The sequence below is a fragment of the Anoplopoma fimbria genome, chromosome 10, assembly GCF_027596085.1.
Source record: "Anoplopoma fimbria isolate UVic2021 breed Golden Eagle Sablefish chromosome 10, Afim_UVic_2022, whole genome shotgun sequence".
Classification (NCBI taxonomy): Eukaryota; Metazoa; Chordata; class Actinopteri; order Perciformes; family Anoplopomatidae; genus Anoplopoma; species Anoplopoma fimbria.
In genome coordinates, this window is record NC_072458.1 from 6,264,539 (window position 1) to 6,290,685 (window position 26,147).

A 26,147-nucleotide genomic window follows, 5' to 3' on the forward strand; every position below is an offset into this window, starting at 1 on the left:
TACATGTTGAATTACATTTTTACAATATATTTATGCATATGAGAAGCTGTCAGGCCTCTGTTAGACTCCGGCTCACTCTGCCACACTTTCCCATGGAAGATGCTCACATCGAGACATCCTCACAGTGATCTGAGAATACACCCATGTTCAAGCTGAGAAATCATGAGTTACATTTTGGTGAAATGACTGCAGGTGACAGTCTTCAGGCACACAGCCAAGAGCAGCCTTCATTGAACATTTAACAGTTTAAAGCTAAAACTTAGTGTTATCTCTTTAATTTAGACTTTTATGTGGGACACAACTTTTATTCATATCCAATGATGGAAATCCTACAATTTGATATATTCTAATATTGAAACAAAAAAATCGTGTGACACTCTGCTATACTGCTGAAAGACCCATGACATGATAAAATACTGTAGCTTACATAATTTAAAAAAACTATTTTCCTAACCTCCTTTTGGTTCTGGTGAATACAAAATTAAAACAAGTAAATAACCTTGGAAGGGGCTGCAACGTTCTGGTTTGGTTTTAGATGGAAGCTAGCTTTTCACCAACTGCACTGCCATCTGCTGACGTAGATGTCTTACCAGGAATACGTTGTGGTAGATTTAGATGTGTCATTTGATCTCTCTACATAAACCTAGAAATGATTAGCCTAACCAAACTGAGACAAAATCTGACTGAAAAAAAGTCAAACTCACATAAGAGATGACAAGATGTAAAGTTTCTTGATGTTATATTTGCATAAATGTCAAACTCTAATCTGTCTTCACAGCCAGGCGGATCATAAGCACTCAATAATAATGAAGATAGTAAGCCGATCACATCATAAATGATCAAGGGGGCCAATCTTCAGTCACTATACCCTATCCAGGGACATCTGTTTCACCCTGATCAATGGCCTTTAAATACATTAATCTAGTGAAGTGTCACTCTAATAGCAGCTGATAAGGACCTTGAGAGTTACACCACAGTGTATGTAATGCATTCCCATGACCGGGTCACACGAGGAACATCATGCACTGTGAGCAGTAAAACCTCACCCCTAAGGCATGACAAGCCCATGACATGGTGGCGGGCATGGTTGTGAGAGGGGGCCGCCTGCCTCTGCTGAGCACCGCGGAGACATCCACGTCGTCCCCGTACAGCATCACCAAACAATCGTGGTCAACCCTGTAAGTCAATTTTCGGTCTTTAACAATGCGTTTTTACATGATTTCATCATCATGCGTACAGTTGTGGTTGACGCCCCTTTCTCGACTTTTTCCCGTCACGCTGAAGCGTGATTGGTCCGTTCCGGTGACGCGCCCACTAGTATATATAAGACAACTTCCCACTGCTCACCTACCCTCAACCCCGGCTGTTAGTGCTGTGTGAGTGCGTGTGTGCTCCTGAGCTCGCTCGGCACACATTCTATAAAAAAAATAAAAATACCAAAAAAAATTCAAAACATAAAAAAACAAAAAATCTTTTTATTTTTCTTTCTTCCTCTTCTTTTTGTAACACCGGTGAAGCTGGAGTACCGTTAGACATTCGAGGACCGGACGGTAACGTATAAGACGGGGCTGCCTAACAAACCGAACGGCATTTTTTTCGACGTGTTAGAAACGTTAATTTTTTTTTTATCATTGTGTGTCACGTTTGAATGACAGTTTTAACCCCATTAGAAGACGACATTGTGTCATTTTAACATATTTATCTTTTACATTTTACCCAAACCCCCTTTCAACTGACAAGCCAACGGTTGTTAACGTTCACCATCAGCATTCTGCCCCGAACTGACGTGACGCCACCGACCGTTAGAGAACTAAGCATTCGTGCAGACGCCGAAAAAACTTTTTTTTGTTAAGATCAGTCCGCGTCCTAGTTCTTCACCAGCCTCAGCGGCCAACGACAATGAATCCCAGTGCTCCCAGTTACCCCATGGCTTCCCTTTACGTCGGGGATCTGCATCAAGATGTGACCGAGGCCATGCTGTACGAGAAATTCAGCCCAGCCGGAGCTATCCTCTCGATCCGGGTCTGCAGGGACATGATCACCCGGCGTTCCCTTGGATACGCCTATGTCAACTTCCAACAGCCGGCGGACGGTAGGTAGTCCGTTAATACACCAACTGAAATGTCTGTTTCAAAATGACAGCATGTGACAGGTAAAACGCTGGCCTCTTTCTACTACACGTGACTGCGGCCGACATGTTGTCGGTAGTGTCTCCCCAGCTGAACCTCCCAGCAGTGGCGTAGCAGAAAAGCACCACGTCCGCCCTGCCCTGCCCTGCCCTGCCCACCCCGGTGATGTAGCAGTGGTGTGCTATCATCCAGCTGGACTCTCAATGCCTCTTTATCTCTGCTCTGTTCAGGACAACACCCCAACTGTTCTCCCTCAAGTGCTGACACACCATTTTAATTGAATCTCCCCAGAATGCTTTCCATTCAGCTCTGTTGGGATCTGAACATCTGTATCTGTAGAAAATAATAGTATACCTGTTTTTATAAAAATGTAAGAATATGCCGGCCATGCATAACTTAGTAGCCAAATATCTACGCAAAAAAAAATGTTCTGCATTCCCTGGATAAGAGCACAGGTCTGCATTTGACTTTAACATGTCTTGGGTTTGATCCTGTTTTTTTTTTTTTTTTTTTACAGAGATTTATATCTTTTGAGGCTTTTTAAACTATAGTCTCTTAATAAAGCAAGGGTTAGGCATGGGGCGTTTAGATCAAAATCCTTTGTCATGGAGCATTTCATTTTATTTCACCTTCTAAATGGTAGATTAATAAGATGAGTGATATTAAAGGGATAGCTTCCACAGTATGCAGGGAATGTCAAAATTCGGAACATATCCCAATGTATGTATTGGGATATTTGTTGAACCAACATTAGAAGTATGATGTTGTCAAAAAAAATGTATCCATCACTTTCCTGATTAATAGTTATTTAATTTATACTTATTGATAATATCACTCTGCCTTTTGAAATGGTTATTTGTACTCCAGAGACAAAGTTTAACTGATTAATTAAAGTCCTGAAGCCAACAAATTGACCAGTATTTGCTGGTCTTTAATGACTTTTTTTTAAATTTTTTATTTAAACTAAACAAGCAATATCAATATGTCAACTTGGGCTCTGGGGCTCTTTAATGAACATTGTTTTCAATATATTTTCTATATCAAACTGAAAACATTTAATTAATGAAATATATAATAATCAGATTAATTGTTAAATCCAGCACTAAATAATAGTTAATTTGAGATTATCCCCCATTTTTATGTGTAGAACAAACTACCACTATTATTTAGTTATTTAGAGTAATTCATCTGATAAAGTTTGTACTGGTCTGAGTTGGCAAGCTGTTAGAGATTGGTATCGTAGTTGTGCTGCTGTACATGAATAAAGGCCTAGTTTGAAACTCCCTGCCAGGGGAAGTAGAAGAATGCAGCAGCAACTTCCATGGACTAAAAGGAAGGGGACACCTTAAGTATCAGCAGATGCCAAAAAGTTTCACCAACACAGCATCATGTTGGTAAAACTGTGGGCCATCTGTCTCTTAAGAAATAGCAGGGGGGAAAAGTTGAGCAGTTTTAGTCAGTTACCCTGCAAACCTTTAGTACTAGAAACTCCCTCAAGACTATCTGTCATATTAAGCACTCAAAGTTTTAGATGTAGTAAATAATCTAACCCCTGCTCCTGTGTTCTTTCCCTCAGCCGAGCGTGCACTGGACACCATGAACTTTGATGTGATCAAGGGGCGGCCTGTGCGCATCATGTGGTCGCAGCGTGATCCATCACTGAGAAAGAGCGGTGTTGGAAACATCTTCATTAAGAATCTTGACAAGTCCATCGACAACAAGGCTCTATACGACACCTTCTCTGCGTTCGGCAACATCCTCTCGTGCAAGGTAAAAAAACTAGTTGCCCACTCTGGCTACATCCACACAATATGTTTCCGTTTAAAACCCAGGTTTCGGTTTTGTTGTTGTCTGTTGTCACACTCGTAGCTCTGCTGGTGGCTGAAGTCCCAGTGGCACTGAAGAGCATTTATGCTCTTGTTCGTTTACAGTTTCTTTGTGAACCTTACAATAGTTGTGCAGAACAAAATATTTTTTATTAGAAAATGCTCTACTACTCCAGAGTAGTGTGGACGCTAGGCGTAAATGTAGCAAAAGATATGCACTTCAAAACGGAAATGTAGTAGTGTGGATGTAGCCTCAGTTTCTTGTTGTATCTAACCTGATTCGGGGATGGTCAACCGTCATTGTTATGGTACAGCATTGTGAGTGCAGGCATTATTTGCATGTGTGAGCTTCATAAATGTCCTATGGTGATATGCACTAGAGACATTCCTCGTTTGAAATTGTCCCCCAACAGTTTGTCTTTGTTACTCCGTGCCCTTAAAGCCAAACTGTCAATGTTGCTTGATATCAGAAATATTAACTGCACTTCATTTCTTAGAGCAGCTCTGCAACAATTTATTTTCTTTTGAAATAAGAGATATCAATAAGCAAAAGGATTTAAACCGTCAAAGTAATTCTGGACTTGTTACCCAACCTAGGGAACGACAAATTTGAAAGTTAATTTCAGAGAAGAGACAATTCGGGTTCAATGTACTGCATGCGTGTGTCTTTAAAGCAGCATGTGTTTCTTTCTCTAAGGTGGTTTGTGACGAGAATGGCTCTAAAGGCTACGGCTTTGTGCATTTTGAGACTCAGGAAGCAGCCGAACGAGCTATTGAGAAAATGAATGGCATGCTGCTCAATGACCGAAAAGTGTAAGTGAATGTTTTAACAAGTTTCAAACTAATATGTGAAATGGAAAGAGTCTCGTTGTTCACTAATACTGCGTGCGGTCTGGTTGAAGGTTGCACAATGATGCTTTATTCCTATAATTAACATAGTAATTGTCTATTAAAAATGTGCTAAATGTCCATGTCAATACAGATTCGTGGGTCGCTTCAAATCTCGCAAAGAGCGCGAGGCTGAGCTGGGTGCCCGAGCCAAAGAATTCACAAATGTCTATGTCAAAAATTTCGGTGAAGACATGGATGATGAGAAGCTGAGGGAAGTCTTCAGTAAATTCGGTCAGTCAGGGTGTCCAATTTTCAAATGGCTCTTTGAAATTACTAATACGGCTCCTGTGCCAATGGTTTAATCATCTGCTTTTAAAACACTACTGGTTACGTATAGTTACTAAAGTTAATGTTTCTGTTTAGGAAACGCAATGAGTATCCGCGTCATGACCGATGACAATGGAAAGTCTCGAGGCTTCGGGTTTGTCAGCTTTGATAGGCACGAGGACGCCCAGAAGGTAAGAGTTGTACCAACCATCTGGAGATGTCCACCATTCCTGCCTCTGAGTTTACTTTGTTTCTTACTTGCCACAGGCAGTGGATGAGCTGAACGGGAAGGAGTTTAACGGCAAGCTCATCTATGTCGGCCGTGCCCAGAAGAAGGTGGAGCGACAGACGGAGCTCAAGCGCAAATTTGAGCAAATGAAACAAGACCGCATGACTCGCTACCAGGTCCATTTCCTCTTTCAAATTCAACATGACTTCTTGCGCCAAAGTAAAGCGTCACAATTTGATCGTTGCTTCTTATCAATCCGTTCATTCATATCTTCTCTTCTGGTCAAGCATGTTTAAAGACTGCAGCTTTGTCAAATTCGGTGCTCCCTCCTTAATAGGTTGCACTGGCCAAAATGGCTGCAACATTGACTCTGTAATTCATGGGCCCCACATTTCTTCACCATGATCTCTGGGGATAAATGTGTATTACAGACAAATGCATAGTAAAAGGTTTTTCAGTCCATTAGCATTGGATTATTTGAACCTAATATGTAGTGTTTTCAAATAAATCACAAAAATTAACAACACTTTTATCTTATTTTCAGGGTGTCAACTTGTACGTGAAAAACCTTGATGATGGGATTGACGATGAACGTCTGCGAAAAGAGTTCACACCATTCGGCACCATAACCAGTGCCAAGGTAGGACATCAGTTGTTTTTCTGACTTCTGTAATTTATAGATGGCTTAGAAACTGCTTTTATTTACCGGTGCCCAGATTCATTCATCAGTTACACTTGACTCTCTCGCTCTCAGGTCATGATGGAGGGGGGGCGCAGCAAAGGTTTCGGTTTTGTCTGCTTCTCGTCCCCAGAGGAGGCCACAAAAGCTGTGACGGAGATGAATGGACGCATCGTAGCAACCAAGCCATTGTATGTGGCCCTGGCCCAGCGGAAAGAGGAGCGTCAAGCCCACCTGACCAACCAGTACATGCAGCGCATGGCCAGTGTGCGTGCAGTGCCAAACCCGGTCATCAATCCCTACCAACCGGCCCCGCCCTCTGGCTACTTCATGGCAGCCATACCTCAGGCCCAGAACCGTGCCGCTTACTACCAAGCTGCTGGGCAGATGGCCCAGCTCCGCCCGAGCCCACGCTGGGCTACCCAAGGTGTCAGGCCACAACGTGAGTAACTAGCTTTTTTTTTTAAAAGCTGTTCTTCAATCATTGTGTACATTTACTGTATATTTAAAGCACAAAAGACACACTGAAGCTAAAAAAACTGTTGTTTGTACACAAAGCCACTATGCTTTTTTTGTGTTCATAGACTTCCAGAACATGCAAGGTGCTATGCGTCCCTCAGCACCACGTCCTCAGTCCTTCGGTGCCATGCGGCCGGCCTCCCAGGTGCCCCGCATGATGTCCACCCAGCGTGTCGGTCAGTCACCTATAGTCAATCAATAGTCTGTCCAACTGCACATCAATAACATCTCAATTGTGTGTCTGCTAATTTTGTCTTTGCGTTTTGTTTCTGTACCCCTGTTCTTGCAGCATCTCAGACAATGGGCCCCCGACCAGTCAGCGCAGCTGCTGCAGCAGGCGCTCCTCTGCGTGGAGTCCCTCAGTACAAATATGCCGCAGGAGTCCGTAATCCCCAGCAGCACATACCTGCTCAGCCACAAGTCCCCATGCAGCAGGTAGGAATTTCTTTGTTAGGCCAACTACTACTGACCCATTCTGCCCTCCACGTGAGGAAAAAGTTCAGTTTGGATGTGCAGTCGAAATTTTCTGTGTGACTTTTAATTTCCTGCGTTACTTTCCCACAGCCTGCTGTCCATGTTCAGGGACAGGAGCCTCTGACAGCCTCCATGCTGGCCGCTGCTCCACCACAGGAACAGAAGCAGATGCTGGGTAAGTGTCGGCAACAGCTCTTTATGACCACATCCCTTATTAGCTTGACGTAACACTCATCCCCCATTTTTATTTTACTGGAACCAGTATGTGCAATATCATTTCAAATTGAGACTTCATTCAGTCAAATGTGCTACCTTTATCCCCCAGCTGAGAAAAACACCCACTGTACCCTCTGGGCTCTATGTAGTTTAACACATGTATTAACATATTGTTGTCTCAGTAACTGTCCCTTGGTGAGTGATGATTATGTTCTGTATTAAATCCTCTGTATCTGTCACTCTTCTAGGTGAGCGTCTTTTCCCACTAATCCAGAACATGCACCCAAGCCTGGCAGGGAAGATCACTGGCATGCTGCTGGAAATTGACAACTCAGAGTTACTCCACATGCTGGAGTCCCCAGAGTCTCTCCGCTCAAAGGTAAGAACTTAAGTTTATTAATATTTACAACTTTCCTGAGGTTGTTTCTCTGAAGAGCTCACCAGGACTTGATATTAAAAGGACAGAAGTTCAGAGACTACTTTCTGTTCTTAATATAAAGGTCTCAGAAAACATTTACACCAAAGGATCTGAGTTAATTATGTTTCTACACTAGTTGGCAAATCATTTTTGATATGCAGGAAAGGTGGATCCTGTGGCAGCAGAGCACTTTTGAGATCCCACCATGATGTTGTGGTTTTGTTATCATTCAACAACTTCATTTTTGCAGGTGGATGAGGCAGTGGCTGTGCTTCAAGCTCACCAGGCAAAGGAGGCCGCCCAGAAGACTGTGACAAACTCAGCTGGTGTCCCGAATGTCTGAACCCAAGGTATGACGTTTTCCAGTGCTGCTTTAACAAGGAAAGGACAGTGTTGACAGGTGATTATGGCTTAACATGACACTGCCGCATAATTATCTTACTAGTTGTTTTTTAATGACTCTAAATTCAAAATTCGGACGACATCTATGATTGAGGTATGACCTCAACATGGCGACTGCTGATGCGGGGCTTAGCAACTAAGGGTGTTAACAGCAGGTACAGTGCAAACAACGGCAACAGTTCTGACAAAGCTAACAAGTATTTATCTGAGGTGGAACCAGAGGGCGGGTGTTGCGCTTCCGTGACGACACCATGGGTCTAGGTGGTGCTATTAGCGAAGCACAGTGCAGAGCGGCAACCATTAGCTAGCCACTGGGTCACACACACTGGGACTCGCATGCACAGACGATGCAAAGAGAAACTGTGAATACATTTAAAGAGATTATCTGCTCAGGTCGCCCCCACTCCCTATCTCCAGGCCTTGGTCAAGCCCTACACCCCCGCCCGACCACTTCGCTCTGCTGCCTCGGGGCGATTGGTTGCCCCGTCGCTCAGAGGTCCCTCCGGCCGATCCACCCGGTCACAGCTTTTTTCTGTCCTGGCCCCTCAGTGGTGGAATGAACTCCCCACTGACGTCAGGACAGCAGAGTCGCTGCCCATCTTTAGGCGCAGGCTGAAAACTCACCTCTTCAAGAAGTACTACCCTGAGCCTTCCTCGTAGCACTTATTGCACTCGTATTAGTTGCTGCACTTACTGTATTCGTATCAGTTCGCTGCACTTATTGAATTTGTATTTGTTTACTGCACTTATCCTATTCGTAGTAGTTTGTAGCACTTACTTATATTCGGATTAGTCTGTTGCAATTATTGTTTTCGTAGTAATCTGCCTCTGCACTATACTTTTGCTCTGGCTTATGCTTTAAGATGCTTGTTTAAGAAAGGAGATGCACTTATGACTTCTGGTGACTAGTAGTTCTCTTGAATACCTATGTTGAATACACTTCCTGTAAGTCGCTTTGGATAAAAGCGTCTGCTAAATGACTGTAATGTAATGTAATCTTTACACGTTGACCAGCAAATAATAGTTTGCTGCTATTTTAATGCTCTGAATTTTGAATTTAGCACCTGAACAGTGGATCGTAAACTGGCCCACCTTAAACATGTACGGTAGTAAATGGTATAACTAATTGTGTTTTTGTGTTGTTTTTATAGGAGTGGGCAACCTTGAAACTAGCTTCACCGATGGATTTTAACAGTGGAAAAAAAATAAATAAGAAAATGCATAAAACAAAGTAAAAGAAGTCAAATGATATATTAAAAAAAAATACCAATGGAAACAAGTCTCCAGCCAGGCCTTCTAATGAAACGGAAACACCAGGCCTGGTTTGCTGAGTTAAACAGAGAAAATACACAAAAAAGAGAAAAAGTTAAATTAATAAAAAATGACCAGTTTATGAGAGGTTTTAGAGAAGAATTCTTTGACAAATAAAGAATGAAAGCATTCTTTTTCTTCCATTTCTCCCCTTTTAAATGTTTGAATGTTTGGGCTGTAGGAGCCTGTTATTGTGAAATTTCCCTTGACCTTTGCTTGCTTGAATAAAACTTCTAAAGTAATCTAAATGTGTCTGTTGGCTGTTTGTGACAATAAGCCTGTTCCTATGACTCATACTGACATGATCGTGATAAGAATCTCTAAATGTGTTGGCCAAATCAACCCGATTCAGATCTCCAATGATAAAGTGGCTAAAAACGAACACACATCATACAAAAATACACAAATGAAACCCACAAATAAAAATGTACACAGTGAAGTTGTGTTTCAAGTTTTATTGTGCTTTGGGACAGAGATGATAATGTCAGCAAAAACTGAAACACATCTTAGCGCTGCTGTACTTCTATCTGCACTTTCAGGCCAGCCATTAGATGCAAGAGGGTGGTGTGGTGGCACATTTGCATCTTTTGTAAGGTCAGTTTGTTTAGTTGCCAAGAGCCATGGTCTGCTCTCTCAGCTTCTGGAAGATGACCTCCATCTGCTTCTGGAAGATATCGATCTGGGGCTTGAGCTGAGCCTGCACGTTGGCAGCAAGGGGCTTGATCTGCTCCTCCACGTTGGTGGCAACAGACCTCAGCTGCTCCTGAATCTGAGCGACCAGAGGCTCCAGCTGGGTTTTGCTGTCCTCCATGAAGGTCCTGTGGGGTAAAACCGGATTAATCACTATACATAAAAAAAACAAAAGCACCTGTTTGACCTTCAGAGAAATATTCTGTCTCTGTTGGTATCATGTGTCTCCAGGCTACTGAAAAACGGGTCAAATCTTGAACCTTTTTTTTATCGCAAAGACAGTGAAAGAGGGTGCCCCAAATAATATAAGTTTAATTATTTCCTTTGCTCATTAACTAGGGAGTGTGAGAGCTTGCTTAAACTTTTACTATCAGGAAAAAAAACAATTCAGTGCTGCATTTTTCCAGCCTGTTTTTAAATTGTATTGTGGTAAAGACAGCCGTACATGATTATTGGCATTTAACAGTGGTGGATATATTCTGGAATGTGACTCATGACTGAACCTTGACTATATGTGTGGAGGTGTAGGTGTCCGGGGTTCGCTGTACTCACTGAGCCTGGTTTGACATTTCATGGTTGCTGATGATCTCAGTCACGTCGTGAACCAACTTGGTCTTAATTTCCTCAAAGTACTGACCGAGCCTATCAAGATCGACAGCATCTTGTGCAAAGCTTCCTGTGGGTTTCCAAAGATAAAAAAAGTTAATAATTAAGTATGTTTTTTTTTTACAGCTATGATAAACAAAACACTTGCACTCTTCTCATTTGGAGAAGACAAACTAAATGTGAAGGTCTTACCTTGTGCCAGAGCAAGCAGAACAATGGTTGCAATGAGGGAGAATTTCATGGCTGCTGAGTGGTGGAGAGCTACAAAAACAAACATTTATTGATGGTGATGATGAAAAAATGTAATGTTCATATGCTGCATGTTCCTCTATCTTATTTTTGCTCTATTATAATATAATCATCCCTGTGCTGACTGAAAGACTTTTTACCCCATTATGCTTGAATTTAACTTCCTGATGATTTTCCTTTTAAGATACAAAAATGAGCCGTTAAGGTGTTTCATAAAGTTGTTTTTCAGAAGTTGAATAGGAAGCTCTCTTGTCGCTCGATCAGATGACTCACTGATGAAAGTTCTCACATTTTCTGGCAGCCTGGCTTTCTCGCTATGAGGTAATAAAACAAATATTTTGTTGTCTCCGTGTGTTTGTCCAAACCCCCACACATTAACTTGTAAACTTTATCTGGCTTATCAGAGACATCGGGTCAATAGCTCCAGTAAATAGCTGGAGAGTGAACCTTGACTTATCCCAAGTCACAAAATTAACATATATTTTGTATTGGCTTGAATCAAGAGCAGAAAAATTTACCACAACTTTTGTGAATTTAAAATAAGATATTTTGTAGTGTATGAAAAGAAAGCTTATTTTCTATGAATTAAGAATTCCAATATGTTATTTCAATGCTTTAGAAAGTTTAATCATAATTTGTTAACACGAGTTACTTTCTCTCAAAGCCAGAAACCAGAGAAGTAAGTCTCAAACTGATGCAAATGAGTTTTTTGTCTATTGTAGTGTTCTCAAGTGTGAAACAGAAATGTACCATATACTCAGAACATTACCCGGGGTGCTCTGTGTCATTTTCAAAATCTGTCATTGTCTTCGGCGCACTTCACACTTTATACTTGATATAATTAATGTCAAGTTTCTATAATTGACATATATATATTATATTTATTGGGCCATTTATTCATTCTTTTAAACTTTCATTAAGATAGAAGAAATTATATTTTAAAAAACAAATTGGCCTTTCAAATCTAAATATATACAAATATACCAATGTTTATCGCTGTTTCAGGGCTTTGTGTGTTAAGAACCTCTGTTGCAGATGATGAAACAACATTTTGTGTTCACAAACTATGAATAAGGGCTTCTATTTATAAGATCAAAACAAGAGACAGTAAAGGGATTGTGCCAGAACTGAACATGAATGTATAACATTTAAAACATGTAATATATAATTGAGACACATCAACGGCTTCAGTAACAAATTCACCCTTTGCCATTATCCAACATCAGTTCCCTCATCAAATCTCTAAGCAATAAAGAAGTGGATTTTACCCTCAAAAGTTGCATTTCAGTCTTAAGTTTAGTAACAATTTGTCGTCTTACATTCCAGGAGAGTTTCTGGAATTGTCTCATTGTTACAGATGCAGTTTAAGCTCGTAAAATAAAGAGAAAAGAACAGATTTAGACTCACCTGTACGGCAGGAGAAGTTGGACTGGATGAGGCTTACCTGTAGGACTCTCACACTTCTTATAGTCCTGCATGGTGATGCACCCTGGACGCAATGTGAATCTGATTGGATAAGATAAAGAAACAAAACATTATCGGATGTTTGTGCCGGTAAGGGAATAACAGCACTGACCTTTGCTGACTCAGTCTGCCACAAGGGCGAACTAAACCAAAGTCCAACAGTCCCTCTGCTGAATTTCCAACATGACAGTACACCTTATCATATTGATTAAATAAAGTACTCAGTCACCATTATGACAGTCAGGCCAGGCCAAATGACAAATTAGCTTCAACAGATATGATAACAGGCAAGATAATTGAAAGAATGTCTTGTTTTATTATTGGTTTTACTTTGCCTTGCATTGCACTATTGTGGCTGTAGAAATACTTTCTAATTTTGTGTTGATTATAATTTTGGATATTTTTTCGAATAAGGCTTTCATGTTAGGCACATTGTAACTTGTTTTAAAAAGTGCCCTATAACTAAGGTTTATTATGACTATTATGATTGTTATGATAATTGTTCCGCTTATGATCTGTTTGATTTTTGATTGATTGATGGATTAATACATTGATTCTGTTATTTGATCTGTGTTGTTGTAAAGTTGAGTTTTGTGTATTTGTATAAAAGTCTGTCTAGATGTCGCAACCTAGGTGACAATTGCTGTAGCTTGCTGCAGTGGTCCATGTTATGTAGCTGCCCCAATGAAAACAGACATTAAATAAAAATGTGAGTGTGGTCATAAAATGTATGTTTTATATTGTGGGAATGTACGATCACTCCCTGGAGATCATTGTAAGGCATTGCCAGCATTAAAACAACAACCAAAAAAATAATTATATTCACAGTAAATCATTCTTTCTTGTTAGCCATGCTAGCAGCATAGCTCTATGAATGGCAATGTCAGTCCATTTGGTCCGTTTGGTCGTAACTGTTGAATGGATTAACACACTGTGGTGCAGAAATTCATGGTTCCCAGAGGATGAATCCTAATGACTTTGATGATCTCTAAACTGTTCATCTATAGCATTAGCAGCAGGTAGGCGTTTGTGTTTTTTAGTGAAGTGTCTAAGCAGATATTGGATGGATTGCCTTGGAATTTAGTAGTTACATTCATGCCCCACTCAAGATAAATTCAGAATAATCATTTTTGTTATCTCATAACTTATCAGGTCAACATTTCAATTAGTCCATTAAATACACGTAAAACTAAAGACATTCTCATCAGCCTCAGCTGTGCTTTGTGTTAATGAGCAGATCTTAATATAGGAATATGCTAAACTAAGATGTGAACATGGTTTACATTATACCTGCTAAACATCAGCTTGTTAGCAAGCAATCTTTGGCATTTAACTCAAATTTAGACACAGAGAGCTGCTATGGCTTTGGACAGTTTTTTACTTACTTACAGTATTCTATTCATACTTAACTTTAATTATGAGGATTTATGTCTGCCTATGTATGGAATTAAGAGAAAGAGTTCCATCTCATGTTTTACTGTAAAAACAAAACATTTATTTTACTTAATTTAATATATGATTGAAATATACTCTAAATACAACTACAATATGATCTTTAAAAATGTCTCAATCAGCTGTTCTTAGCGTAGAAGTATGACACTCATTCATGTGGATGTAACCCTTCTACCTTTGGTTTACATCCAACATGGTGTTCCCTTCTATCTTTATGGCTGTTGTAAAGTCATTAATACTCAGTCCCACTCCTACTCAGTCAGTCATAAACAATTCAAGATGGGGGGAAATGGGAATACAGGGGAAATATGTGAGAGGTGATCATAAACAACACAAGCTGTTTAATAAAACTTGAACGAGAATCCTATGACTCTCTTTTCATCCAGTGGGAAAGCCCTACACTGGAGTTTTAAAAGTCAGACTATTAGAGCTTAGATCAAAACCAGATGTGGGAATGTATTGTCTCTGTCCTGAGTCTGTTCACCACTGGCCTGGACTCTTCTGGTGGAAACAGCTTAGGTTGTTTACGTCCCTCAAACCCATCCGCTTAAAATGAAAAAAAAGGAGATGGTATGCAAGGCACGCAAGGATGAAACAGACCTGAGTACTGCACATAAACTCTGCAGCAGGAGGAGCTGAACAGTTTGGTAGAACAAGAGGAGAAAACATAAAGCTGAGTATCGTGTGTCGTTTTGCTGAACATTAACTGTGTAGCACAAAACTCCCCCAGAAAAACAAAGAGAAAAAACTGAATGATATAATGGGATTATTATTGTTGCAAAACATTTTAATGTTTCGACTGGTCGAAATGTAGCTAATTGAACTACTTAATATACTTTATAAAGTGCTCGTCATTTATTTTGTAACAATGTATCATAATCATAAACTGAGCTAATGACTTTAATCTGTAAAGTAACTACAGCTTTCAGACACCAACCCTGTCCCCTAGAAATTACATTATACAGAAGTAGTGTAATGTAAGGACAAGCACAGTGGTAGAAGACATACTCACATACATTACTGAAGTACAAATACCTTTATAAAAAAATATCTCTTTAGTATAGGTCAAAAGTAAACTGAAAGAAATATTACAGGCAACATTTTATTTAAGTGTCAAAATGAAAAGTACTCTTTCCGCAAAAGAAATGTCACCTATGACTGGTATGTTATATGAAATTATTATATTGTAGCTGATGCATCGATGTGTAAGCAGCACTTTACTGTTGTAGCTGGTGGAGGTGGATCTGGTTTGAACTACTTTATAAACAGTTAACACGTATTTAGTCTATTGTTTCCCAACCTAGAGGTCTGGACCTCCTTCAAAGGTTCACAAGATAAATGTTATAGGGCATGCAATGATTAATGAGGCTGAGAGAAGAAAATAAATCAAGTTGTGCAACACACATTTGTTTTCACTTCTTGGAATCTTGGCTTTTTTGAGAACTATGGCCACTTTTTTTTTTTTTTTTTTACTTGTTTTGGCTTCACACTGTTATGTAACTGAAACCATTGGAGAGTTCTAAAGGGGAAATGTATTTTGGGTGGAATTTCTAAAAACTCACAGACATCTGAAAAAAAATGTTTTAATGTAAAATCACAATCTCAATACCTTTAGCTGCGAAGTAAATGTAGGGAAGTAAAAAGTACAATATTTGTCACTTTGAAATGTAGTGGAGTAGAATAATAAAGTATAAAATCTAAACTCTCAAGTAAAGAAAATACATTTAAGCTTACTGCAATGAACACAACATGTCTAGGCTGGCTGTTAACTATAATGGCAGACACTTGATCAACAGTGAGAGAAGGAAAAAGATAGCAAGAAGCGGGGAGAAAAAGTAAATGGCCCTGCTGAGCAGCAAACACTCATGAACCTAAGCATTAGAAACCGAGTGACCAAATGTCACTGAGCTGCATAGCTGAGGTTATTAACTGATGTAATAGAATAAGAGCACGCCCTCCAGTGAGCCAAACACTCATTACAATTCTAGTATATTTCTGTTGTGTGTGTACTCAAGTAAACAATGTAAACAGGCCACGTCTCAAATGTGAGATGTTTGTGTCATTTTCACAGTCCCTCAGTCTACTGGAATTTGTTAAAAAAAAGTTTTTTGCAGATTCAGCTTTGAAAAAAAGATACATTCAAATGCTCCCCCAGTTCCTCCTCCACAATCCTCTGGCCTCAAACCAGACCACAGAAAGAATGAAAATTTACACGAGCAGCAGAAAGCCATAAAAAACATTTAGGAAACTCAGGAGGATGTCCCATTTCCTCTTCAAGTATTTGGTGGTCCACTAACTCAAAGTTCAACCAAGTTACTTCAAACTTTCATTGTGCGTTTAAAAGCAGGATCATCCTTGTGTTCACCCTCTTATCGAATAAACTGAGTTACTCCGCTTCCAAGTTTTAATCACATGCTCCAGGCTGCTGAAGCTCTAAACCCTCACTGTAGCTCTGCTCTGTTGGTGCCAGAGAACAGGGAGGCTCAGATTTCTTGGCTTGATATTTCTTTGACTTTCCACTGCTGCATTCAGGTGCGATAGAAAATATCGTATTTATGACAACTGCATCCACATAACTTGAACATACTACACACCATAGTAAAAAAAATAAAATGATGCCAAGACATCAAAATGTGATATTTAGGAGTTTGTTATTTTAAGTAATTGTACCAAAGCATTACACAACTGCATCTGTTTCTCTTCTGTGCCACTTGACCATTTAAAGGTGAATTAAGTGAACTATTGCATTGTCAGTTTCTAATAGCATTATGTAAACTTCAAAATAATTTTAATCTATCTGGCAAATTTATAATTGAGACAAATATTTACGTCCTGGTTTTACAAATGAAATAAACAAGCGTCTATCAGAAATATCTGGCGAGTAGCTGCAAACTGTAATATTCTGAAATGTAGTGTGGTTTACTCATTATAAGTTTTTGCAGGCATTACATATTTTTATGCTGGTCAATAAAAAACAAGACACCCCTTTTTTTTATGTAATTCAATCCAACACAACTGAAGTGAATAAACACTTTTCTGGTAGGTGTAAGCATACCTGATAAAATAGCAAATCAGTGCCAAAGTCAAGATTACAATCGTCTTTAAAATCAAATTAATTTTGTTTATGTATAGCAACACAAAATCACAAATCTAAAATTTGCCTCAGAGGAATTCACAATGTTTACAGCATGTGACACACTGTCATTAGACTTGTCATTTCAGAATTTGGATGAGAAACCAAGCACACAACTGATTAAAGAAACCTCCATTCATTATGAAGGATTTAGTAAAGGTAGATAATGCACTTAAACCCCAGACATCACATGCAAAAACAAGCGATGGTTCTTTAACTCAGACTTCGTAGATTACGAGGGACCCGTGAAGGCACCACTTGACTGACAACCCCGCAGTCTAATCCAGAGAGTGAGGATGCGCAGCAGCGGTGATATGTGTCGAATGAACATCGGCTAAGTACTTCTCTCGACTGTGATTGACAAAAACCCTGCTAACACTTTGTTCATCAAGCCCCCAAAAGCCCATTTGTTTGAGCCTGAAACCGTCGGGTCGATCGGGACAAATTGAATCCAGACCAGGACTCTTCAGACGCTACGTCGGGACAATGGAATCCAGCCTGATCCCGGACAGTATCCGCCCTCAGCGGCTGCAGCCAGGCATTGGATTCGGTTCAGGACACACCGGGACCCTCCGCTCCTCTCTCCGGCCCGGGGTGACGGTCCCCATCGCGCCGCTGCTGCCCTCCCCGGCCTCTCTGGCTGCTTCCTGCGGGCCTCCTCTACCCCCGCCTCCCCTGCAGTTCCACAGCCTGTACGGCGGTATCGGAGCCGCGCTGGGGCCGGGGGCTGCCGGCCACTGTAACCCGGGGAACCCGGCGGTGCTGAAGGAGGCGGTGGAGGCTGTGGTCCGCAGCTTCGCCAAACACACGCAGGGCTACGGCAGAGGTAACGTCCAGTGGTGATAGTACTCTGTTTAATTAAAGATAATGGGGATTATATGTTTCATATTGTTCACTTTTAGCTGCGCCATTTGTTTGGAAGCAGATCAGCAACAACAACAAAAAAGAAATACATGCTTACGTTGTTTCCCTGTGAAATACATGCTTGGCTACACTGTGTCAAATAAACCGACTTTATATTGTTTTAGCATGTTTTATGGGGATTTTCATCTGATGCAAATGTCACCATGTTGTTTCTTTCTGGAATCAAAGTTGTCCTATTATATTGACACACTTTTAGTAACATTGGCTTCCACGGCTTCATTAAAGGATTAAGTACCTCAGCCTTGGGGGATTACATTTACAAACAATAAGCTTTTATACTACTGGACACAGTTCATCTCTGGTCCTGTAATGTAATGGTACATCACGCTACTTATTGTCAGTAAAAAAAGATGTACTTGGTTCATCCATGTTTTTTTATTCAACAATATGTTGCCTATTATCCTGTTTATTCCTCTTAGTAAGTATTGCTGGATGGATTTAATTTGCACAACTAACTCTTTAGAGAAATAGGCATTGAATACTGATGTTCCACACGTATGATTAAAGTTCTGCTTACATATAGATGTATCACTACAGCATATTGGACAGAACAAGGCATAAAACTAACATTACACCAAAAGCTGCTTTAATGCGGGCTGTTAAGCTAAAACAAGTTTTCCCGTCTGCTGATAATAGGATTTATTTCTAAAAGATTGTCCCTCTGTGCTCCCGACTAACAGCCTCTTCCCTCCTCTATCCCATTTAGGCTACTTAACACCGTCACCATTGGCAGCAACTTAAAGACTGCTGATATTTTTACTCTTATTTTATTTCCTCCTACAGTATATTGCAATTTGTGTTTTCCACATTTTACCTGTGGCAAAGTTATACTTATGTCATTAAAGGTGAATTAATTAGTTTGCAATAAAACCCAAGACTTTTATCAATAGTAAAGTCATTCTGTCAGTTATGATTTATTTTGTTATTATTTTATGTGATACCATGTTTGATATCAATTTAATAATCTTACTGTATTTTTACTTTTCCCTGTGATACATTTGTCGAATATGTTCTGATTGATACCAGACCACTGCCACATTGTGGGTTTGGTTCTGGGTCAGCACCATTGCCACATGTGTTCTTCCACTATCTCCCGATATTTCCTGTCTTTCTATTTCATCCCTTTCCTGAAGCATTTCGATGCTCAAAAATAACTTGGTCTGTGTCTGAATTTGGTGTGTTGAGCGTACTTTAGGTGGCCCTTGATTTAGGGAAACTACTCTACATTTAAGTAAAATAAATGCATTTTCTGGACATCCCAAGGCTCATCACACATGTAGCACTAGCATAGGTTAATTGTTAGAAGGATATTTATGAAAACAAATATATTTTATGATGTTTTAAACATAGTACACAATGGATTCATGTATATAAATTGTGTAAATACTATCACAGAGAGCAACTTTTTGTTGTATTCAATTGCACAGACGTTATATCTTTTATTGGCTTACAGAAAGAGACCAGTTAATGGTGAGCACTTTACTTTTTCAAACAGTAAAAGCAATTCCAAAATGATTTGGATTGCAGTTTAGGGATTTACATATCGATGTCAGAATATATCTCAGCTTCTTTACAGAGGCCTCATTAGTCGCAGAGCTGCAGCCCTCAAACGCTCTGATCGGGCTCCAGACTCAGTAAGTGAGCAAGAAGCAGGCTGCTTGTGTTCGTATCAAACAGTCAGAGCTCAGCAGGAAAGAGCTGAGGGCAAACAGAAGTCAACCAGCCCTGAATAATGTTGGCTGCATTCACATCTCCCTGCAGATCCAAACCCAAATAATAATTTCTGACTCATTTTTACTGCTTTCTCTTTGTTGTTTTTTCCTTTTGGAGGACAGGACTGTAACTTTGTTGAGGGAGTGTTTCTTTAAGCAGCTCCTCTGAGGTGGTGTCCTCTAAGCGACCATCTAAATATTTTTTGAATAAACCTCTGACATCTTTGAGACGACCTTCCTCCCACACTTTCCATCTTTGTGTTTAATGAGGAAGTTTCAGAGCACAGTCAGGGACTAATGGCGCTTAAGAGTCTGTTGATATATCACACTGTGACGAGGCCTCTTTTTTTTTTTATCTTTGTGCCCTCCAGTAAACGTGGTGGAAGCCTTACAGGAGTTTTGGCAAATGAAGCTGACCAGAGGGGCCGACCTGCGGAACGGAGCTCTTGTTGTTTATGAAATGGTCCCATCCAGCAGCCCTCCATATGTTTGCTATGTCAGTCTTCCTGGGGGCAGCTGCTTCGGAAGTTTCCAGGTACCGAGACTGCATTTTCTAAGCGTGGTTGTTATAAGATAGATAATATTAAATGATAATTGTGTGTTGGAGATTCATGTAAGAACATTTTCACTCAAGTGTCATGTTACAAGCTTACAAAATTCCAACATCTTTGTAACCAAAACATGCCAAATATGGATGCAAGACCTCAAAAAAGCAAATTAAGGTCTTTCCACACTGTTGCTAACTTAACTACACAGAAACTCAGGCTGGCTTTATCTTTTTGGCTGCATATCTGTTTCAGTTTCTGATTCTATCCGACCACTAATGCATGTTTTCTTCACTGTTTGACAGTTCTGTCCCACCAAGGCAGAGGCAAGACGCAGCGCTGCCAAGATTGCTCTGATGAATTCTGTTTTCAATGAACATCCTTCTCGACGCATCACAGACGACTTCATCGAGAAGAGCGTCAGTGAGGCCCTAGCGACCTTCAATGTAAGTTATGTAGAGGTTGTGTGCTTAAGTCCTTAATTCCAGTATGTTGTGGTGATATATAATAAAGAAAGAGACACATATGTAAGATACATAATGCAAGTACTATATAACTTTTATTTCTGTTTAAATGTAATGCAGTTGGCAACATGCAAATGGCGATTTGCAGAACAGTAGATACCTGATACCAATAATTGAGGCTTTGAAGGTTACTCTGCTATCAATTGCTTCCTAAAATCTTTTGCAAAGGTGCCTTCTATTCAAAATTCATCATAAACCACTACATAAAATCTCTGGAGAAACTTCCTTCACGGAGACATATGACAGAGATCATTATTACTACCCCCTACCAAAATGTTTTGTATATGTTTTATATTTGTAAAACTATTATTTGGGCCATCACAGCACGCTGATATTAACCAGTAGTTGTTTACAGGGAAACAGAGAAGAGGCTGACAATCCCAATACAGGAATTGGGGCTTTTCGCTTCATGCTAGAGTCCAACAAAGGAAAATCCATGCTGGAGTTTCAGGTGTGTAATATTCTTTGTCGTGTTAAGTACCATTTCATTCTCCTGAGAGGCACTAGGGTAGAGTGAAAATAGCACTGGCAAGGTTTGAGCCCAGATGGTGTGTTAAAATGTTTTGCATTTATTTGGCTTCTTCATGTATATTATAGTATAGTAGAGATAGAGACCAAATAAATGTTTTAAAGAGATTTCTAGTTTGTATGCCTCTAGCATACTAAAAGCTAGCTCCTCCATTGGGGGCAACATACAGGAGTTTAAGCCAACGTGTGACCTGTTTCTCTTTAACTCAAAGCATAGCGCTTAAGCCAGAACATATTAACCCTATGTATACATGGAAACAGCGAATCTGAAGGAAGCATGCTTGATTTGTAAAACGCAAACCAAATGTTACATTTTGAGTGTCCTGAAGCGAGTGTATTCTTAATTCCTGCTGGCTGGGCTGTCTGGGTTTCAGGAGCTGATGACTGTGTTCCAGCTGCTGCACTGGAACGGGAGTCTGAAAGCCATGAGAGAACGACAGTGTTCCCGACAGGTACTGTCAGTCATCTCACTATTGGGTTCAATTACCCCAGTGCAGTGGTAGCTTTCATCACTTTTCATCAACTTTCCTAAAAGACAAACTCTGTGTCAAATATTTCCCTACATGGCTTGACCTGTGCATTATAAATAATGACACAGGCTACCAAAAAAAAGATTGGTTAAAAAAAGTATCCCTAGGTGCGTTAAAGCTTATCCTCCTGTTTTAAAGGTAACATGTGAAGCAAGTTTAGATTATGGAAGCACCAAATCGTCTGTTGACAAATCTTTATACCTCAACTCATGTTATCTGGCAAAATCAAGTAGAGATCCAATACCAGTGCTCTCTTTTCATAACATTTCAAATCGGCATACACTGTGTGGAATTCAGTGGGATTCATTTTATGTGAGGTAACATGAGGCCAAGGATTGCTATGGTGCTAAAAACTGAGTTGGCAGCTGGAACACTGAATTTTAGAATGACAAAGAAACTGTATTTGTATGTGGATGGATTGTGTCACAATCTAAGATCAGTCTGCCAATCTTGTATCTAATAGGAAGTATGTCTTTAGCTTTACATCATTCAGCGACAGCCAAACATGCACTAAAGCCTCATTAGATCTTGAGTTGGCAAGACCACTTAGCTGCCTCTCTCTTATTTCATTTGCAGGAAGTGCTGGCTCACTATTCCCACCGGGCTCTTGATGATGACATGCGCACTCAGATGGCCGCCGACTGGGTGAACCGGGAACAGAGTGTAGCGAGCACTATTGCGCAGGAGGTGGCATCAACGGAGCGAGAACTGGAGGACGCCAGGCTGGCGGGCAGAGAACTGCGTTTTTACAAAGAGAAGAAAGACATCCTGATGATAGCTGTGGGCCAACTCAATGCAGCCAACACTGCCACGCTGCCTTCGCACTAAACCTGCCATCCATTGTGGAAACATGCCTTCACACTCCATAGGATTCCTGGTAACAGTATTGATCATTTCATAGATATAAAGGTGCTTCATCTGAACTTTTAGGTTTGGTATCTTATGTTTTTTACATGAGGACCAGGTAGTCAGGGCTTGACTAACAGTATGCACATCTGTTCATAACACCAACACATGCCGCTATAGCCGTTACCTCTTTGTGCCTAGTGATTACAGGATAACACTGCTTTTAAAAAAACAAAAAACTGTAAACTTGTTGGCATTCCAGCTGACTAGGGTTTATATGTTTTTCATTATTTCATATTGTATTTACACGAAGTAGACCTACAGAAACACGCGGCCTGCCTTTCATCAGTGAATGTACGGGACATAAGTTAATATGACCCATCAAACCAAACTCATTTGATCAATGTATGGACCATTGAAGTTTGTTTTTATTTCATGTTTTGGGTGTGTTTACTTGTGTATAGTATTTTGGACTCTGGCAAGGAAAGGAGTTAAGATGTATGGGTTTTAAAACCCTAATTGCAAGTACCTTGTGTCCATTAATAATCAGAATATGTCCAAAATATCACCACAAAAACAGCAAAATCTGCATGGGGATTTAAGATCCCACCTTATAACCCTCCCTTCATGGGTATACTCTGCCTGTTATAATGGGATACAGTGGAAATTGCATCCTCAAATAATACCAGAATTCAAGTAAGATTTTAAACAATTATATTGGCTCATGTTATAATTTGTGGGTACTTTGCTAAAATGTCAGCAGGTGACTGACAGCAGCTCAGGTTTTGAAAAAAATCTGATATTGAACCATGATTTTAACTAATTGAACTATGATTCCTTATTATCTTTTGAAGGCATTTGACTATTTTAATGTGCATTGTATGCTTGGTGACCATGACACTAGCTGAATGTATATTTTAAGTGTGCTATCAACTAAAGGATTTGCAAACTTATGCTGTTGAACATTTAGACTGTTGAATTAGTCTTGTGATACAGGTTGTGTTGGTCATGTGCTTCATGTGCTTCATTTAGAGCAGTTCAAATTGTTGTGACTTGGGAGACTAAAATGGAGGTCGGGATCTCAGCAGAAACAAAGAATAGAGGTGATTAGGGGTAAAATGTACAGACCAAAAAATAGTTGAGGAATCTTTTTGTTTTAAACAAACGGATTCATCACGTGTGAGTCATTGTGGTTGTGCTAAACACTACCAGCACTTGTGGTTTATGTTTTTTTTGACATATGGGAAGGAGAATCTGTTTGTTAGCAGTGCTGGTGTATGTCCACGGGCTAAACACAATGTATGTAACTCGCACTTATCACCTTTTAAAATGTTTTTATGTTGAAGGACCTGATTTCATTTATACTGTAAATGTGATATTTTTATATTTCTCTTTGTACCTAAAATGTATTGAATACATTATACGGATAAAGGCATTTCAATGAGTAGCCTTTTAAGGACCCCATATAATGGAAGTGAGCATTTAATTGATAATGTCGGCACTTAGTTATGCAAGTTAAACAGCAGGAGGGCTCATTCTCACCACTGAATGCTGGATTGTCAACAGCAGAAACTGATTACGCTAAATTTGGAGAGATGGCAAATTGTAAGCAAAGCAGCAGAAATGGAGTATGATTAAAGCCAGATGCAATTTTGTTATTTTATTGCTCTGTCTCTTCACTGGGATCATTGTGCCTTATTGAAATTGGTAGAGTGCAAAAGTTACAACTCAAAACTCAAAAGATGATGAATTACATGAGGTCTTTAAAATATGTTCTACTCTGCTTTACAATGTTTTTTTTGTTGTTTCATGTAAAGTTTAAATGACAGAGTTCATGCTATATTACTGTTACAGTACTTTAAAGGAAGAGTTGGACATTTGGGGAAATTTGCTTATTCAATTTTTGGAGGAGAGTTAAATGAGAAGATTGACACCATTCTTATGTATATGCATTACATATAAGGCGGCAGCCAGCTAGCTTATCTAAGCATAAAGGAAGGAAACAGTTGCCTGCAATAGCTTCACATTTACAGTACAGACATTACAGCAGTAACAATGTTTTCACCTAACTCTCCACCAGAAGGTTAGTAAGCTTTTTTGCCGAAATGTTGAACTGTTCCTTAAATATGTTACATGACCATAGATTATGAAGGATTTATTAAATCTTACTACCTTTTGGTAAACATTTGTAATCATATATATTGTTTGTTTGGTACTCAGCTTGCAAAATATGTGTGCAGCACAAAATATTTCTAAGTAATTTCGTCTTGAAATACTGAAAATTTAAAATACACTTTTGAATTGAAACAATGCACACTTTGACCTCATAATTCTGCAATTTGAACCCTTTCATCTCACATTTTCCGTTAAACTTTTGTTAACTCTTGCTCAGAGAATCTGGAGTTACGTTTTCTGAATCCATCAGTGATTTTTATCCTCCCATGAACCAATTTGGTTAGATTTTCAAAGCTGAAATACAATTATGGGGCTGGAGATCTTGAATTGTGTGGTGTGTTTTTTTTTTCTCTTTACATGTTTCTTCTATGTAAGATGCTTATTATGTGTGTGATTTTTTTTTTTTTTTTTTTTTTTTACAACAAGCCATTAATCTCAGAGCTCTCTTCTTACAAATGCCTTTGACCTTTTTACTGATCATTATCAATGAAGGCTGTTTTTTTTGCTATCCCTTCTATTAAAAATACCTTGGGCTTTTCATCTTTTGGCTTTGATGCATGTTATGTTGATTAAGTTTATGTTTTTATATGTTTCATATTCTACACAGTATTGTTTTATGACAGTGTTTCTGAGGACTCTTATTGTATGTATTTTCTATGAACATTTTATATTCCATGTTTATACTTTTAGTAGATTTATATGATGTAATAAAATGGTTCATACAAATGTTTATTCATTGTTCATATCACTTATTTTACTGCATAGTGCACAACTAGGACCAAGTTACTCTAAATAGATAATTGTTTGTAATGCTTTATTAGTGTAAGTGTGTTTACACTAAAACCTGTGTTGTGAATACGCAGTTGAAACATGTTATTTTTGTATGTTCAGTGAAAAATAACAAAGAATATTTGGTGTGATGTGAAAGTTACTCACTCCTTAAACCAAAGAGGGCATAGCCAATTATATTACATATTACACTCTTGAAGTGTGCAGTATCTTTATTTATTTCTATACTGTAAATTATGTAGCATATACAGTACCAGTCAAAAGTTTGGACACACCTTCTCATTCAACTACTTTGAAGAATCTAAAATATAAAACATATTCTGGTTTGTTGAGCATTTGTTTGTTTACCACATAATTCCATATGTGTTCCTTCATAGTTTAGATGTCTTCAATATTAATCTACAATGTAGAAAAAATAAATAAAGAAAGAAAATCCATTGAATGAGAAGGTGTGTCCAAACTTTTGACTGGTACTGTATATTTGTTTAAAAACAAATCCAGAAACATATTTATGGATTCGTTTTTAAGAATCTCTGACTAACTGTATAAGTTACAGTACCAGTCAAAAGTTTGGACACACCTTCTCATTCAATGGTTTTTCTTTCTTTCTTTATTTTTT

The 26,147-nt window shown here is 39.3% G+C and overlaps 3 protein-coding genes and 1 non-coding gene across 5 annotated transcripts; 3 read left to right on the forward strand and 1 right to left on the reverse strand.

Moving 5' to 3' along the window:
* The first annotated feature begins 1,358 nt into the window (after positions 1-1,358).
* LOC129097076 (polyadenylate-binding protein 1A-like) lies at positions 1,359-9,609 on the forward strand. 2 transcript variants are annotated; one of them, XR_008531507.1, is made up of 14 exons: positions 1,359-2,092; positions 3,706-3,899; positions 4,653-4,768; positions 4,938-5,077; positions 5,210-5,304; positions 5,381-5,518; positions 5,887-5,982; positions 6,097-6,463; positions 6,606-6,716; positions 6,830-6,975; positions 7,105-7,189; positions 7,479-7,609; positions 7,899-8,048; positions 9,202-9,609. XR_008531507.1 is itself a non-coding variant. In XM_054605785.1 (14 exons), the coding sequence occupies exons 1-13, from the start codon at positions 1,900-1,902 to the stop codon at positions 7,989-7,991; spliced, it is 1,905 nt and encodes a 634-aa protein (XP_054461760.1). In that variant the 5' UTR covers positions 1,359-1,899; the 3' UTR covers positions 7,992-7,998; positions 9,202-9,609. The 2 variants fall into 2 exon arrangements, 1 of the variants encoding a protein (XP_054461760.1); XM_054605785.1 differs by having other exon boundaries at positions 7,899-7,998.
* LOC129097812 (small nucleolar RNA SNORA5) lies at positions 5,643-5,779 on the forward strand. The gene has a single exon (XR_008531540.1). It is a non-coding gene; the product is annotated as a small nucleolar RNA SNORA5 (small nucleolar RNA).
* A 192-nt stretch (positions 9,610-9,801) lies between the features above and the next one.
* Positions 9,802-12,355, reverse strand: LOC129097077 (type-4 ice-structuring protein LS-12-like). The gene is made up of 4 exons (XM_054605786.1): positions 12,314-12,355; positions 10,850-10,918; positions 10,604-10,727; positions 9,802-10,179 (listed from the first exon to the last, which is right to left on the reverse strand). Exons 2-4 carry the CDS (start codon positions 10,896-10,898, stop codon positions 9,966-9,968), a joined length of 387 nt encoding a protein of 128 aa, XP_054461761.1. The 5' UTR covers positions 10,899-10,918; positions 12,314-12,355; the 3' UTR covers positions 9,802-9,965.
* A 4,872-nt stretch (positions 12,356-17,227) lies between these two features.
* On the forward strand, positions 17,228-25,150 carry lix1l (limb and CNS expressed 1 like). The gene is made up of 6 exons (XM_054606097.1): positions 17,228-17,781; positions 19,963-20,126; positions 20,442-20,582; positions 21,016-21,111; positions 21,563-21,640; positions 22,295-25,150. The coding sequence occupies exons 1-6, from the start codon at positions 17,442-17,444 to the stop codon at positions 22,544-22,546; spliced, it is 1,071 nt and encodes a 356-aa protein (XP_054462072.1). The 5' UTR covers positions 17,228-17,441; the 3' UTR covers positions 22,547-25,150.
* The last annotated feature ends 997 nt before the right edge of the window (positions 25,151-26,147 follow it).

What these genes read in the sequence shown, in the direction of transcription:
- LOC129097077 (XM_054605786.1), bottom strand. Translation starts at nt 10,898, where the DNA reads ATGAAATTCTCCCTCATTGCAACCATTGTTCTGCTTGCTCTGGCACAA. An exon ending in TCTGCTTGCTCTGGCACAAG is followed by an intron (nt 10,728 to 10,849) that starts GTAAGACCTTCA and finishes GGAAACCCACAG; the next exon opens with GAAGCTTTGCACAAGATGCT. An exon ending in GAAATGTCAAACCAGGCTCA is followed by an intron (nt 10,180 to 10,603) that starts GTGAGTACAGCG and finishes TTTACCCCACAG; the next exon opens with GACCTTCATGGAGGACAGCA.
- LOC129097076 (XM_054605785.1), top strand. Translation starts at nt 1,900, where the DNA reads ATGAATCCCAGTGCTCCCAGTTACCCCATGGCTTCCCTTTACGTCGGG. An exon ending in GCACCATAACCAGTGCCAAG is followed by an intron (nt 5,983 to 6,096) that starts GTAGGACATCAG and finishes TCTCGCTCTCAG; the next exon opens with GTCATGATGGAGGGGGGGCG. An exon ending in GATGTCCACCCAGCGTGTCG is followed by an intron (nt 6,717 to 6,829) that starts GTCAGTCACCTA and finishes CTGTTCTTGCAG; the next exon opens with CATCTCAGACAATGGGCCCC.
- lix1l (XM_054606097.1), top strand. Translation starts at nt 17,442, where the DNA reads ATGGAATCCAGCCTGATCCCGGACAGTATCCGCCCTCAGCGGCTGCAG. An exon ending in AGGCCCTAGCGACCTTCAAT is followed by an intron (nt 20,583 to 21,015) that starts GTAAGTTATGTA and finishes AGTTGTTTACAG; the next exon opens with GGAAACAGAGAAGAGGCTGA. An exon ending in AATCCATGCTGGAGTTTCAG is followed by an intron (nt 21,112 to 21,562) that starts GTGTGTAATATT and finishes TCTGGGTTTCAG; the next exon opens with GAGCTGATGACTGTGTTCCA.